This window comes from Zonotrichia leucophrys, chromosome 12, assembly GCF_028769735.1.
Source record: "Zonotrichia leucophrys gambelii isolate GWCS_2022_RI chromosome 12, RI_Zleu_2.0, whole genome shotgun sequence".
In the NCBI taxonomy this organism is placed as follows: Eukaryota; Metazoa; Chordata; class Aves; order Passeriformes; family Passerellidae; genus Zonotrichia; species Zonotrichia leucophrys.
The window spans coordinates 4,726,935-4,743,885 of record NC_088182.1 but is presented as its reverse complement, the minus strand read 5'-3'; the positions used below and the strand labels follow the sequence as shown (position 1 = coordinate 4,743,885).

The window sequence follows — 16,951 nt, the reverse complement described above, 5'->3', positions numbered from 1 at the left end:
AGAGCCTGGCACTGGAAGGGAATGCAGTGCTTATTGCTGGCTTGGACAACAGAGGAAAACACTGCCAACAACAACAGTGGCACCCAACAACAACAATGGATGGATGGATCTCTGCTCACCAGCCTTCCTGGTCATTGCCACACACCAGGTGCCCCAGGAAATACAGGACCTTCCACAATCAGTATCCACACTGGTGAGCAAGGGACTGGAAAAACAGATGTCTCCCTCCCCTCTGTCAATCAGGAACAAGCTGGGCCACATTAAATGCTGATTATCAGCCTTTCAGAATAATCATTTGTGATGATGGATAGCCCAGTGATGCCGTGGTGTGTCAGGGGTAAGGATCCAAAACTCCTTCAACTGGCTTGGATACCAACAGGTTTTCATACATTATCAACAAAGCAGCAAGAATCTCACTTCCCTTAGGAGAAACACACTAAGAATGGAGGGGCCAGGAGTATCTGCTTTTGCTGTGCTCATCAGTGGCAACTGGGTTTAGTAAAAAAACCTGTTTGCTACTAACTGCATTCATAAACTCCTGAAGTTTTCTGGGAAAGGAGGAATTTTGAATCAAGAAGCAATGTCCTCCATCCTGCAGAGAACCCTGCCTGCTCTGGTTCTGCTGGAACTGCAGCACCACAGGAGGGATGGCAGAGATGTTCCATGTGGCATCTCAGATGCACAACTGCACTCATCCCACCAGGAATTCAGGCATCAGAAAAGCTTCACCCAAGGTGCTGCTGGAGCCTTTCTGTGCACAGCACCTTCAGCCCATAGCTGTGCTTGCTCCTAAAACTGTGGCCACTCTGCCCCCAGCCTACACCAGTGCACTGAACCTATCAGATGCAGCAGTTTCATCTCCTTTTTCTTATTTAACTGCCTTGGAGAAGATAAAAACCATACAGAAAAAACGTACACAAAGTTTCTAAGTAAGCCAAATTGCTCTTTTCCCCTCCTGTTTGCATCAGAACTTGAGGAATTCTCTCACCTGGTAGCGCCAGAGTTGACTTCTGGGTTGGTTTTTTGCCACACTTGATTCTGTATTCATTTATGGAGTTTTCTATCTCTTGCAGCTTTTTTACAGCATCAGCATACTCTTGCTTTCTTTTCTTCTTCACGTTTTTGCAGAGGTCTGGCTCGCTGGCAAGTTTCTTTGCAGCTTCCACCAGCTTTTGGTGTATGATAAAATTGCTCTCCAAGTCCTGCAAAGTAGGATCCTGCAAATTCATGAGAGAAGTTATTTGCTTGTACTCCACAGAGAAATGATCAATGAAAGTCATTAATATAAAGATCTATCTTTGTGGTGATGAAGTGAAATTTTGAGCACAAAATGCAGAAATAGCAAAGTTTATACACAAGACAATCTCAGCATATGAAAATCTTAGATCTTATTTCTGACTAGAGTACAGTTTTGAGATCTCTTGGCCAAGGTCCAAAGTTCTGAAGCCCAGGTGACATAACACATACTCTTAAATTCAGGTTTAGGCTGCTAAACCTCCTGCTATGAGTCCAACCCTGAAAACATCACTCAAAATCTCTCCCTACTTCAGACAATACAAAAATGGAAATTGGTATCACCATACCTACGTAAGAGGGAGTTTCAGGCTTTAATTAATTGTTTGTAAACTACTTTGAGAAGCTCAGATGAAAGGCACTGCAGAAGTGCTAAGCAACAGGTTATTAAATCTGGTCAGCAGGATTTTGGTTTAATAGCATTTAAGCAGTCCACAAAATCACTTTGCTGCAGACAAGGAGCACAGCAGCCCTGAGAGGCAGGGCAGTGAGTTTCTGGTGAAAGACAGATGCCAAGTGCCCAACACCTACTTATTTGGATGATACAGCTTGTTAACAAATCTCACAAGGAATGAGGGGGAATGGAGTGTGTCCAGAAACTGCAAACATCTGAATTATCCTATCACTTGAGTCAGTCCCTGCCAGCAAAGTTCATTTTAGCCTCTTGAGCAATGCAGGGAGGTTTTACTCAGGTGGAACCTTCATTAAGCCACAGATAAAACTCCTCCTCCTGTCACCTGTCACAAAACTATGCTCACAGAGAGATGATTTTGCAAGGGGGACAGAGCACACCCTTGCCATGTTCTGGGTTCAAACACCATCCCAACACAACACAAATCAACGCTCCAGAAATGCCACAGGCTGCCAAATGGCATTATGCACCTGATCTTCTCTAATTAGCAGCAAAACATCCATTAAAATTCATGCAGGGATTCAGCTTGGGTGAACTTCAGGCCTTTAGCAACAGCCAATTTCCTGGTCAGTTCAAAGCGTGGCTGAAAGAAGGGCAGAACCCACCAAAACTTCCCACTCCACACAAACAACTGCCCCAGCTGCCTCCCCTCAAAGCCCCAGGGAAGAGCTGGATGATCTCCAAGGGCTCTGGGCCCTGGTGTGGGCAGCCCAGCCCTGTGTGCACACAAGGCGCTGTGCTCACCTCCTCGCTGGGGAGCAGGTTGTCGTCCAGCTTGAACGCGGTGCCCACGCGCCTCCTCACCTGGGGAGGCTCCTCCCCTGCCCCCAGGGGATACTCCTTGGGCATCTTCCCCGTCAGCTCCTGGTGGGGAACAACACACAGGGCTCCAGGTGAGGCCCAGGGGGAGGGAAGGGCTCCCACCTGCCCGAGCCCAGGGTGGGGTGCAGCTCTCTCACCGCCTCGCGCAGGCAGATCTTCTTCAGCTCCTCAACCTTCTGAAGGAGTTTCTCCTGAAGGAGTTTCTCCTTCTTCTTTAGTTCCATAATTTTCTCCTTCTTTTGTTCTTCACTGACCTCTGAGTCCTGAGAGCCTGGAAAACACATTCTGTTATCAGAGGATTTCCAGGTAAAGGCCATTTTAATTGGCTGATAGTCTCATTTCCCTTTTTACAAACAAGCCCCATTAAACCTGGCTACTTCACATTTATGTGCACTGTTACCTGATGAGATCAAACTGCCATTGCTGGCCATGATAAGCTGGTTCTTGGCCTCCAAGGTCACCAGCTTTGACACTTTTGGAGTTCCCATCTCTGTCAGATCCATGGCTATATCATCCAAACTTCTGGCTGACGGAATTTTTGCCTGAAGGAGTTAAAAAAAAAAAACCCAACAGCCTCATTGAGTTACCTCTAATTAACTTCAGAACACATCACAGAAGATGACATTTCACACATCATCTCCCACAAAATTAAGGGCTAAAGCAACAGCATCACACAGGTGCTTGTGGTATTTAAGGTCTGCTTGGCATTCCCTTCCCCTCTCCCCAAAAACCTGAACCATCTCCCAGCTCAAAATCTCTGCAGCTTTCAAAACAAACACAGGAAAGGAGACAAAAGAAAAGGCAGATTAGACACCCAGACTTGGGAATTCCCTCCTCCATGATTACACTTCCATAGGCCTTAACTGCAGGCAGGCTAAAATGGATCAAGTAGCAATACCACCACTAAGAGACTGCTCAAAAAGCTGACGAAAACAATCTGTAGTTTTTCTCTGGAGAGTAGTTCACCCGTGGAAGAACACATGCTGAAAGGTGTTGAAACCCATGCTTGCAGTAAAATGCCTCATAACTTACTTTGCTTTGCTTCCTGTCCAAGTAAAACTGGTGCTGACTGATTGCCATCACCCAGATGGACTTGATCAGGGAAGTGTTTGCATACCAGGTCTGCACCACCAGCCCACTCTGACCAAAGGTCCTTCTTGACACTGAAATCCTGAGGAGGTGAAAAGAAATGCAATTTCAAGACAGGTCTTTGAGGTTTAAAGTCCACAATGCCTCTCTCTTAACCAGGTGAGGCTCAGCCTTTATTTCAGGGATGCAAAAATTCAGATTTCCTCCATCCCATCACCCAGGGCTGCTGCAGATTTGGCCATGACAGAGTCCTCCCCCTGCAACTCCCTGAATGGATACACAGGGATCTGAGAGGACACCCAGAGCTGTGACAGCCCCAGTCTGCCCCACCAAAAAGCTGGATCAGGATCAGTCCCAAAGCCCAGAGGAAACTCAGGGGTCAGCTCTGAGGCACCTCCCACCCCATCCACCAACAGGTGATGATGAGTCCTCACCGTGGGCAAAGATGAACCCCGATGGCAGAACCCCCTCAGCCTCACCTGCGGGGATCGTGCACCTCCACAGCAAACTTCTTCTCACGGAAATACAGATTTTCCAGCTGCTTCCATTGAAATAGCTGCAAGAATTGGGAGAGAGAAGCAGAACACGGTCACTAAATCTCCAAACCTCTCACCCCCCCAGGTGATATCATTTCAGCAAATTAAAATTTCTGAGTATCCCCAGCTATGGCATGGACTGAGCAGTAACTACATTCATAACATCAATTAAAAGAAGCACATAAGTATAGGATGCCCCCTCAGTAATTTCACACTCTTACAGACAATGTGTTGCAAATTGAGGATTTTGCCAGTGACAACATCTGCCTCCATCAATAGCACATTTAATTTCACTGCTAGAAGTTTCCAGAGATCTTGGCAGGGCAGCTAAAGTAATTTTCTCTCTGATTAAACGCAAAAATCCCTTTACAAAGTAATTGTATAGACAACTATGGTCTACTTCCCTAGTCAGAACATCCCCAGGGAATGGCAGCAGCTTGGAAAAACCAAAATTTTTTTCTTGTGAAGACACTGTGTGAGACACTCAGCGTGACATTTTGGAGCACAGGTACAGCATGTACAGAACAACAGCAGCTACAGGAGGAAGCCACCCCCAGCACATCCTCCTGCTAGAAACCCACGTATTTCCTGCAAAGTGCCAGCTGGGAGAAGAGATCAAAGTCAGTTGGGGCTTGGCAGCTGCACCCGTGGGATCAGAATTTCATCTCAATTCGCTCTCCTTTTGCAGCAGCAGCATCAGCCCTGCTGATCCCCCTGGGGATGGATGAGCCACCGGGGGCTGCATCTTCCCAGCCCAGCCTCGCAGGTTTGGGCAGCAGCACCTTCTCCAGCAGTGCCAGGGTGCCTGGATGTACATGGCATGTCCCCAGGGATGTCCCCCTGACCATGGAGGGCACACAGGTGTGGCAGCATGACGGAGTTCACATCAGCTGCTCACACGGAGATACTGGGGGTGCTTCCTCCCAGCTGGGCAGGCAGGGACAGGGTTCAGTGAGAGATCAGCCCTGGACACCAGGGATCCAGCCAAGGCCCTCACCGCAGCTCCCTCCTTCCCCCACTGGAGCTTTTCCAAAGCCTCCAAGGTGCAGCCGCCACACCAGAAACCCCCAGGACACACAACATCCCCGCTGGCCTTGCCAAAACCTGACATTCCATGCTACCTCCCGCTACAGAAACACTTCAGGTTTTGTAAAAGACGACATGTTAGGCTGTGATGCATCTGAAGCATTTCTAACACCATGAAACATAGCCCAGCACATTTGTGTTTCAGGGGAAAAGTGGCTCTTTCAGCAGCCTTTCCCTCTGTTTAATTAAAACTTTCCTAGGACTACAACTGCCTATTAGAACCTGCCATAGAAAAAGCAAAGCCAAGTGGAAATGCAATTTACTAGAATTAATAAGTTATTTTCTCAACGGTTGTAGAAGTTTCCCTCTGCTGCTTAAATAAGTTTATGTTTGTCTCACAGCCCTCCTGCCCAGCCACACCGCTGTCAGAAACACCTCTTTACAACTCCGTGTGAACTTTGAAAACAAATACATTTACAAAAACGCCAAAGGAAACAACCCAAGCAATGTGCCAGGACACTGAGCAATAGGTGCCCGTGGGTGCCGATCCCAGCCGGGATCCTGGTACTGCTCCCCGCGCCCTGCACTCACCTGGCCGCACGAAAATAAAGACATTTACAAAAAGGAGAGAGGAAACAACCCGAGCAATGTGCCAGGACATTGAGCAATAGGTGCCCATGGGTGCCGATCCCAGCCGGGATCCCGGCACAGCTCTGGCTGTTCCCCGCACTCACCTGGCCGCATGAAAATAAATACATTTACACAAACGCGAAAGGAAACAACCCAAGCAGTCTGCCAGGACATTGAGCAATAGGTGCCGATCCCAGCCGGGATCCTGGCACTGCCCCCTGCGTCCCGCACTCACCTGGCCGCATGAAAATAAATACATTTACAAAAACGCGAGCGGAAACAACCCAAGCGGTGTGACAGGACATTGAGCAACAGGTGCCCGTGGGTGCTTCAGCAGCGATCCCGGCTGGGATCCTGGTACTGCTCCCGCGTCCCGCACTCACCTGCCCGCAGCCCCGATCCCGATCGCGGCTCCCCGGCCCCGCCGGGCAGTGCCAGGGCTGGCATGGGCAGGGCACAGCCGTGCTGTCTGTCTGTCCGTCCGTCCCGCCGCTGTGCTGCGGCAGCCTCGCCTCCCAGTGCTGACACACGCCTGACATCACCGCCCACCCGCTCCGCGCCGCGCCTCCCACACCCCGCTGTTCCCCAGATCCAGGGAAAACCCAACGGCGAGCGAACAACGAGGATTCCACCGAGGGGCTGCACCCCTGGGAGCCCCTCCCCGGGTTCCTGTGAGCCCCAGGGCCGTGGGGGCTGCCCGGGGTCCCCGCGGAGCCGGGTCCTGCCCCGGCAGCCCTGACTCACACCCAGAGGCAGCAGCAGGTTCCACCAGCAGCATCATCCCGGCCGCCGCTCCCACGCCCGTAAAAACCATGGGCGTGCTTCAAACATGACCTCTGCAGAAAAAAACTGCCTCTTATCGTGGCGGGGGATGATTCCCCGTCCCCTTTTTATCACTTCCTTTGGGGTTTTCCCCCTCTCCGGATGCGCTCGGCGTTCCAAAGGGTTGCGGGAAAACGGAGCACCTGTCCCAAGGTGAGGAGGGGCGCGTTTGGCAGCAGGGCAAAATGCAGCAGCCCCAGCCCCTGGAGCAGCCTCCTGCCCTGGCAGAGGGACAGAGGGACACGGGGGTCTGCGCTAATCTGACACTTCCAGTACCAAGAAAAAAAAAAAAAAGGCGTTTGCATTTTTAAGAAAACCTGCATGGAACTGCCTCAGGATGTGGGTAGAGCTTTTCTCCATTTCCTCCCCACCCTGTGAGATCCATCCCAGCCCAAAAGGAGCTGACGGGCGCCCCAAGCATTCACAGCTGGGTACATTCAGCACAAAGACATCTCTGCCTCCTTGCACAAAGTCTGGGATAACTGCAGCTCCCCCCTCTGCTGCTCCCATCCCATCCCACAGATGGGAATTGTACCCAAGACACATCTTTGCTCTTGAGGACTCAAAAAGTGCCCTGTCCTCAGACTATCTCGCTTAAGAACAATATAAGCTCCTTAGCTATCACTTCATCTGACAAACCCTCCTAACTCAGGTCCTTGTAAAAAAAAGCTGGTGATTAAATGAATGGCTTCAGAGTAAGTTGTGAGCCAGTAATATTTATACAGATGCAAATAAAATAATCCTGAATGAAAGTATTACACTTTCCTGCCTAGCACACTTGGATTCATGAAAGGCAAGAGGGAAAAAACGGACTCAGTACAAATAAGGACAAAGCAATAAAGTAATAAACTTTCTTCAACTGAAATTTTTCTAACTCGTGGTCAAAAGGCAACACTCAGGAAACCGTCAGTGCTCTAGAGATATCCTGCTCCCTTCAAATACTCTCTATCCTGTACAGACATGTTCCTAAATAATTCCTAATTTCAATCTTACCTAAACTAAATGCATATTTAAAGACAAAAGAGTGGTAAAAAAAAAAAAAAACCCTGGAAATCTGGAACTGGTTTTTGAGGGCTGGAAGAACAATTAGGAATAATTAAAATGTTTTTGTGGAAGTTTTGCAATGTATGTTCCCTTTAACCAGATGATTAAGTCCACCTGAGCTAATTAATGTTTTCTTAATAGCCTTCCCATCCATGTAGGTTGTCAGATCCTTAAATGCTCCTGAAAACTACTGAGCATCCCAGGGGCTGCCTGTCTGACTGAGCAGAACTTGGCCTGGTCAAGGTTGTTTTTCTGATTTTTTTTTTTGGTAGAAGGCGGAGGTGCAGCTCTGATCACATCTCATTACCCAGGCACCTCTGTGCACCAGCCAGACTCCTACCACCCACCCAGCTGCTGCTTCTCCAGCCCACGAGTTTAGGCTTCCCTGTATTTCTGCTGGGATTCAATCGCAGATACCAGGGAGCACTGAACAAAAAGAACCATAATAGTTAAGGCAGCCCAAAGGCACATAGCAGGGCTAAGTGCTGAAACACCTTAAAAGCAGCAGCTGGTTTTTCACCTGGCTGATCTGGTATTCAGTTTTGAATAAAATGCAGGTTTGTCCCGGCCTGACAGCAGGAGCAAACTGGCTCAGAAGAACGGCCCTGTCAGGATTGCAGGCAGGAGCTGCCAGGGACCCTGCCCAAAGAGCTGCTCAGGCTCCTGGCTCAGTATCACTGTGAGCCTGATGGATTTTGTTTAAAAAACAATATTTTAGTATTTTTTACAAGGTTTCTTTTTGCACCCAGGTGTAAATGTGGAGAGCAGCTCAGTGCAGGGGCTGTGTGGCCACAAGCTGCTGCACCAGCCCACTGTGCCAGAACTGTTCCCAAGGTTAGTGACAAATTCTGACCAAGAGCTAAATGACCCAAACCTCAGGTTTTCCACCCAAAGGGTCCTTGAGTAAGGTCAGCATGAAGTGCAAGCCATGGCACAGTGTTTGCAGCAGCCTTTCCCTCGGGAAGCACTTCCAAAGCACCTCGTGGTACGTGCGGTGCCCAGCAAGCAGCACCTCAGGAACCGGCTGGGAACAGCAATCTGCAGACAAATCTGGCAATTCAGAGCAAGGAAACATAAAAGATTTCTGCCCACAGGAATGCACCCCACCCGAGGAGGGAAATTACCACCCTGGCAGCGCGGGCTGTGCTTCAGCCCCTCCGCTGCTCTCAGCTGTCTGGCACCCTGCCTTCAGCTGGAATCCTGGGTCCCACTGCTGCTCTGCCTGCCCGTGGAGAGAGGCACCTGAGGAGATGGCAGCAGAGCCAAACTGCCCCACCTGCAGCAACTTCTGAGGGAGGGAGGCAGGCAGCTCCCTCCTGTGCCAGCACAACTCGGCAGAGCTCACCTGCACGCATCCTTCATCCCTTAAATATTAAACCAGTCCTCTAAAAACCTTTTCAGTCATGTATTTTTCTAATAGCTTATGATGCTTTTGTGTCTGGTCCTCACTACCACTGGCCTCATAAGACTGAGAGATGTCTCAACATCAAAATACCCCAAAACATTTGTGTTTTGCAGCAGGTGACGTTCAAGCAACTTTTTGCACATCTGGAAAGATCTGAATTTCAGAGCAGCCTCATAAAACCCCTGTGTTTTTTTTTAAGTAATTGTGTGAGCTTAGTATCTTCTATCTAAATCAATGGCTTGGTGAGAAATAAACACCATAAAAGAAATCTCTGCCTAATTAGAGCTGCCTGCTGAGAAGGCTGTTCCAATGCTGCTGTGTTCTCAACTATTCAGCAAAGCAGGACAGCAAATTTACATGAAGTCAATGTTCTGCAAGGGAAAACTTTCAGCATCAACTCCTAGCATATGTTGATTTAAGAAAGAAGTATCACAATACCTCCTCCTCAGAGCTCAGGAGCAATGCATCCCAACAAAGAGAAAGTAATGAAAAAGTGTCAGGACGCTTGCAAGGATGAACAAAGAGCTCCTGGACAAACCCAGTCACCAAAAGACCCCCAAAGAGGGTGGGAGAAATACAGAGAAATTGTCTGAGCAGCCAGGGGTCTGGTTTGGAAAGCTAAAGCCCTCAAAGTATTAAATCCAGCCAGGGATATTGTGAAGGTGATGAGGCACTGGCACAGGATCCCTGGGAGTGTCCAAGGCCAGGCTGGATGGGGTTTGGAGCACCCTGGCATAGTGGAAGGTGTCCCTGCCACGGCAGGAGGGTTGAAATGAGATGATCTTTCAGCCCACACCATCCTGTGATAAACATACCCCATCATTTCAAAACGAGTACATGCTAATAAAAACACTTCTGAGAACACAGTGCAGTCAAGACATCAAGCAGTAGAAATTATATTCTTGGACATTTGAAACAATGCCACAGCAAGATCAGTTCTACTCTTCAGATAACAGAGTTAATTTATCACGAGGGAGTCGCCCACAGAAACACAATGAAGTGGGAGAACAAGTCAGAGAGCCAGCAAGCTGCCTTCTCCAGCCCTCAGAGGATCCTCACGTATTGGCTGAACGCAGAATAAACTCAACTCATGCCTTAATACACCCTCCATTAACAAGACTTGCATTGTTTATCTCACCAGTGAGAAGAATGGGGTAGAGATAAAGGGAGATCTATTCTGGCTTGAAATGACAAACCAAGTCCTCGGACCTGTTTTATACTTTTCCTAATTGATTCAGAGGATGCTGGGGACAGGATCTTGGCATGCCACCTCACAGCAAGCAGAGGCACTTCTCCAAGCAGGAGGTGACTCTCAATATTAACTGCAACTGAATGAGAATATGTTTGCAAAGCAGCAGGACTGCAGAGCTAATCCCAGGTCTGAGCTCAAATCTGAACAAGAGTTGCCAAACCCAGTCTGTTTTAATGCCCTGTGAGACTTCAGGATGATAATCAAGTGAGCTCAGTATAACCTCCAGCCAGAATGGAGCCGCTGCTTTTATCTACAGAGACAATTTTCATAAATGACACAGAAAATAATTCTCCCTTTTCAGTCTTTTACAGAGCTGGAGCCCAGTGCTTCCCTCAGTGCCTCAGCTGGCACTCCTGGTGATGGGGAACACTTGGGCTTTTCTAGAAACTGCTCCTGAAGCAACACAACCTCCCAGGAGTGACTTGGAGCAACAAAACTCCCTTGTCCAAACCATCTCAGGTCAACCAGCAGAATATTAATAGCTGGAGACAAACCTCCCCAGCCAGCCGTGCACAGACAGACAGACAGACAGCCAGGGCAGGTTCTCCAGGTCCAGCCCCGAGTCACACACTGGGCTCCCCTCAGCCCTGGCTGATAGGGATCTGGGGATTGCTTCACCCAGGCCTCTCCTGCAAGTTCCTTCCTGTGAGCAGCTCTCAGCCTTGGACTCCATGCACTGGTGTTGATCCAATAACAAAACCTTGGGATAACCACTGTGCTCCAAGGCTCGGATTTAGGTGTCTTGGCCTGAAGACCTACTTGGATAAAGCCAAAGGATTTCACTTTTTTAAGAGGGTGGTTATGTTTCTTTGGATTTAACTGAGCCTCCATTAATGGGTGCAACTAATGTAGACTTTATTTCTATTAATAGTAAAATTTTATTCTAAATATGGACTTGGCTCTTGCAGGATGCCTGTGATTCTGTGGTGAAGCAAACACACCTGACAGCACTGCAGAAAAGACAAGAGGAGCAGAATAAATCTCCCTGGTGTGAATTCACTGCAGCACAAGCATCAATTCCATATAAAAAGCTCCCATCCAAAATGTTGCAGCTTTCCCACCACAACCAGTGTCAGAGGGGTTTGCACACTCAGAGATCCCCTGTAGCTTTAAAATTCAGGAAGGCCAACTTGATTTTCATTAGACTTGGACTCAGCTTTTCCATCTTATTATTCTCTATTTATCTATCAGCTGCATGTATATTTAAACATCACCAACTGGAGAAGGGGAGCACAATGAGGATGCTCTTTCCCAGATGGCTGGGGATAAACACAACAGCAGTTTTGATCCATGGTATAAACAGCTGGATAACACCAGCACACGGCAGTTGTGAGTTTGGCTCCATTCCCAAAAAGCAAAGCAAGGAAATTCTGCTAAATCCAGCAAAACTAGCACTGCTGCTCCAAAAGACAGGAATAGTTCACATGCCAATTCCCCTCCTGCCTGCTGCTCCAGAGAGACTCCTGGGAGATTCAGGCAAGCTGTCCATACTCTTCTGTCTCTGAATTAAATTCTGATACATTCATAAATATGAACAAACAACAACACTGATTAAAAGGAATTTCTGCTTGCTGCATCACAGGCAGCTGGGCTGTAGCTACACTGAAGTATTATCTCAGCATTTTAACTCCAAACCCAAGTCTGGGTGTGGGTGCCCCTCTAGACCTGATGTCTGCTTTTCCTCCCAAAAGTGATCCAATTCCAATCACTAACCCAAAGTGCTCTTTGTATTTCAAACTCTGAAACATTTTTCATATAAAGAAACTGTCTGTATATTTACCAACTTGTTAAAGGCAATCATGGCTCAGGACAAGCTGTGGCTTACATCATTTTTGTCCCTTTGCACTGACACCAGGAAAATCCATACAGCCCCACAGTTTCAATGAGATTACTGTAATTAAACCTTCCACCTGCATTTAGGCTCCTCTCTCTCCCCTTTAAATCTCTATGCTCTGTGGTATAATTATAATTTCAGTGAAGCCAACAACTATTCTCATTTCCATTGTCATGCTTCCACTGCAGAGATGACCTCTGGTTTTTATTTTATTTTTCTTAAGCACAACTCCTGCTGCATTCAAAGGCAACGCCTCGTAACTAACTGTAGCAGGGTGTGACTTGGTATCTGGGCCCTGCTGACCTTAAAAAATTTTCTTAATCTGCCTGGTTGATGTTGTAAACTGAAATCCCACAAGCACAAGAAATGCTTGGCGAAGCAATGCTTTCAGCCAGGCAGGCTCCATTTTCTTGGAGAGCATTGCTGGTCACAGCTGGACATCTTGGCTGCAGAATGAACTTTTCCTGGCTGGAAAATCTTATGGATGTTGCCTAAAATCAGGGAAGTGCTTAAGGGCAAGAGGACCTCCTTGATGCTCTCCTTTGACATTCAATAGCTTCAAGTTGACTTGATTTACAGAGGGTTCCTCCTGTGTCTTTCAGTGCAAGCATGGGAAGAGACACTTGGGATAAAACTCTGTATTTTACTAAACAAAGTGAAGGAGGACATGAGAGCTCGCCCTTGGACACACAGGTACATAAATACACCAAAAGAAACCAAGTCATAGCCTGCTCTGGAAAAAGACAAGAACAAGTTGGAAGCTTGAAGGGGGGGATTACTCTTTAACAAGGAAGTTTTGTTAAGCTGTGCTTTTTGGCACCAATACACTAAACAATATCATTTTGCAAATGTAAAAATTCCCTGGCGGGGAGCACAGCTTCATGTGAACTCCTGCCCAGATCATTCCTGGGGAAAGAACAGCCAACTCCCAGGTCTCCATCCCCTCATGGCTTAGATGTTTCTAGTAAAGACACACCGGGAAGCAGTGGGTTGGAAAAGGAGAAGAATGAACTCCAGTACTTGGCATTTATTCTCAATTTCCCCTTAGAATTTATGGAAGCACACACTTCAACAAGCCTTCGATTTCACACAGTTCCTCTTGTATTCTGCCTGTATCAGTGGAGCCTTTAATGTTCCATGCACAAAAAAAACCCCACCTACAAAAGTGAAGTGAAAACACTGCCCGAGCACAAGGCCTTGCAGAAACACAACTGCCTCATATTTCTGTAGTTATCCCTGGGGGCTGCCAAAATCCCCATCCTGAGACCACCAAACTCAAGACACACGAGCCAAAGCTCCCAAAGGGAGTTTCCACTATCTAGGAGAGGCAGAGATTTGCTGCCTCAGTGCCAGCAGAACTCTCCTTCTGCCTCCAGCCTTTGGTCTTTTGCCCACCACTCTAATAAGCAACAGCTTAAAAGAGTAAATCCTGACATGCAACACCACACCATGTTCCCCCCACAAAAAAATCAGATGCAAAAAACTTACTTTTCTGGGCTTCACTTTATCTTGTAAGTCGTACTGGCCGATTCCTTTGTAACTTATTCCAAGCCACCACGGGATTCCTTGTTTATCCTGAAAAATGGGACGTCTACGTCAACCAAGAGCTACTTAAGAATGAGGCAATTCCAGGATTAGAGCCCTTTTCACTCTGTGACAAGCACAAGTAGGTACAGAGCAAGGATTTTTCTGGCAAACAAATTGAGGTGAAGTGGATTGCTGGGGTGAAGGTGGAAACTTTCTCCCAGAGGCACAAACCCAGGTGGTGGCTGTGCAACGTGGGCAGAAAAGCAAGAGTGCTGCTGGAACAACAGGGTGTCACTGCTGGAGGAGTGGCTGTGAAGGGGAAGGACAGGGGACAGAAAAAAACCTGTGGCCAATGACTGCCAATACCCCTAAATTCAGGCATGGGCAGCCACAGGAGGAGACACCAGCACAAAACAGCAGCTTCTCAGGTACCACAGTCATGGCCATGACTCAAAAGCAAGGAGACATCATCTCTGCTGAGCTCTTCTGCACAAAGCACTTTGGCCCCGGCTCTGCTCTACAAGTGGGAATAAATGGGGTATTTCCATCACTCTCCAAAAGTATTTCTCAGCATTTCCCCACTCCAAGCACGCACCACTAATCACCTGCCACTTAGGAGGAGTCTTTTCCACATTCTATTTTTCTAATCTTGATTAATGTCTCTGGGGAAACTATTAGCTGCTTCAATTCTAGAAGTGATATCCAGTTTAATTAAGATGATAGGAATTTAGCTGCTGATAGGATTACATAAAGGTTTTACAAAGATTCCTTTCTGCTGTCTGGAAACAATTTTTAAAGTACATTGAAAGGGAAAAAATTACAGAGGTTGAAAAATGTGGGGTTCCATACTGATAGAAGGGCACTGAATCATGCAACTGCTCCTTTAGGAATGCAATCCCTCATAATAAGCTCAGCAATCACATTATCTGTAGTCAGTTACTGACCTTTACTCCATAGTAATGAACTCCATATGTTGGCAAAGCTTCTACCACTTTCATGTACCTGCAGACAGATTTATAGCATATCAGATTATTTTCTCTGGAGGAAGTAATATCTATTAACATATTTTTTTCACACATACATCCAGGACACGTCATTTATCATCTGCATATTTTGAAGGCCTTAATAGCTGAAGGCCCATATTTTCAGGAAAAAACTTAGCATCTTGGCTTGGGGAAAGATGGGGTATTTTGGCCCAGCTAAAGCAAAAGGAAAATTTCTCATACAACAGAAAATTCAATCTTTTATCAGAAGGTCATAGAACTGAAAGCAAAAATTCTGAACTGAACATGTGAGCCTTTTGGGAAATGCTGGCAATAAAGACCTGCCTATAATTATTCCATTATGAAGCTCTGGTTACAAAGGACAGGCTCCAAATGAATATGTTTATGCCATTGTACAACTGTTTCATGAGGCAATTCAGAAAACCACTGAACAGACCATTTTTCCCTTGTTTCTATTGAGAAAAGACCACAAATTATTGAGACAGATTTACAGGCATTGAGGCACGTGAGAAAAACCGCAAGGAGTCTGCACTGTGCAGCCATGGCCATCATCTCAAACATCTCATAACACATCCTACTGCATCTGCTGCTAGGAGGAACACTAAATATTAATGGTAAATGAAAAATACAATTCCACAGGCTCAGTGGGCAGCTTGGAAGACCTTGATGTTTTGAAAACCAAATTCTGAACATTTCAGACTTTCTTACAGGACTTAGGGTAATATGCACCCTTAAGAGTTTGGAGTGAAAATTAATTGATGGCAAGCAAGGTATGGCAAAGAGTCTTCAATAAAGTAAATTTCAAACAATTTCTTTTGTCTTTGAGGTACCCAAATGGCTACACAAATGCTGAACTGCAAGCTTGTGAAATGTGAGACTTCAATAATTCCACTTTGCAATGTAACTCAATAAAAAGAGAATCTGACAGATACAAACCACATCATTTGCAGGCAATAATGACCCAAAGAGTCTGCCTTGCCACATCTCAACCAAAAAAGAACAGGAGAAAAGTAAAAAATATCATCTTCACAAATTAACAAATGTCATACTCACTGAACAATGGCTTGTCCTCTGGTCAGACCTTTAATTTGTGTATAATGCTCAATTACTCTGTCCTCACTGCAAACCAAGCACAAAACCCAATTTAGAGGCTCAGTGACTTTGTTCATGTGCCGAAGCTCAGCCACCTGCTCAGCATGCAGAGAAGGGTCCCCCTGCCCATTTCTTGCTCTGGTTTACATTCTGGTTCTTGCAGATTTCTTTCCCACCCTTCATTAGGCAGCGTGGAGCTGCCTGGCTGGTCCCCACCATCACATCCTGCCTTCCAGACTCATTAACAAACCATTTCAGATCAGCCTGTTCTGCTGCAGATGCTGCTGCAGAAGAATGGTGCTAATTGTGGAAATTCATCTTAACGTTCTAAAGGACCCAAACTTCAAAGCCTGGTTAATGCTCCATATGCAAGACAGAAGAAGTTCAACCAGAGCTGTTTTCATTCCTGTCTATTTTCTCCCCCCTGACATTTCATAGGTGATGAAAACCACACATTTGTCAGCAATGACCTTTTTGCATTTTTCCCTGTTACATATTTCAACATTTTTGTTTTGGAGGAATGTGAAATAAAATATGCATTTCTGTGTCAAGACACTTGAAAGCAAAGAAAAACCCAGCAGTATTCATTCAGAGACAAACAAATAATAAGCAAGCACGGTACACTTGAAAATCCATCACGTACACATCAAGCCTAAAAAACCAAAACAAACGAGGAGGTTGAATTTGCACAAAGGGCATAAATTCCAAGGAAACAATATCACTGATTCATCCTAAATGCTGTATTCTTTTTACAGCAAATTCAAGCCCCATAATTTAAAATGTCTTTCCCTTTCCAGCCTTTCTAGATTATTTTCTTCCCCTGTCCTGTCCAGAGGAGCTGGGTGGGCAGCTGGCAGCCAGCAAAGGTCACCCACCACAAAGGCTCCACTGTGTGACAGATGAAAACTGAGGTGCTCTCTGCAAACCCAGGCCTGGCTGGAGTTCAGAATTCATCTCCTTCTATTACAGGGTCCCCACATACTCTGATCCAGCAGTTTCTGACACAGCAATTTAATTTGAGCAAACTTTCAAGGAGGAATTTCCATCAGATCTTGCATAATTTACATCCTTCTGAAAACTGGAAATGCTTGAACATGAGCAATCAGCTCCATGTCCTGGGCTGAAAACTTTTAGAGGAGTTTGCAGACTGCTTAAAAGTGATC

At 46.6% G+C, this 16,951-nt stretch overlaps 1 protein-coding gene across 8 annotated transcripts in view; it reads right to left on the bottom strand.

The window, feature by feature from the left end:
• Positions 1-16,951, bottom strand: part of FRMD4B (FERM domain containing 4B) — a 132,410-nt gene that overhangs the window by 10,055 nt on the left and 105,404 nt on the right. For all 8 annotated transcript variants that reach the window (XM_064724094.1, XM_064724090.1, XM_064724095.1 and 5 more), the window contains 9 exons: positions 15,750-15,815; positions 14,637-14,694; positions 13,654-13,740; positions 4,096-4,172; positions 3,560-3,698; positions 2,928-3,069; positions 2,665-2,798; positions 2,450-2,569; positions 989-1,217 (listed from right to left, as the gene is read on the bottom strand). In XM_064724094.1, coding sequence (XP_064580164.1) covers positions 989-1,217; positions 2,450-2,569; positions 2,665-2,798; positions 2,928-3,069; positions 3,560-3,698; positions 4,096-4,172; positions 13,654-13,740; positions 14,637-14,694; positions 15,750-15,815 — 1,052 coding nt within the window. The remainder of the gene's footprint in view (positions 1-988; positions 1,218-2,449; positions 2,570-2,664; positions 2,799-2,927; positions 3,070-3,559; positions 3,699-4,095; positions 4,173-13,653; positions 13,741-14,636; positions 14,695-15,749; positions 15,816-16,951) is intronic.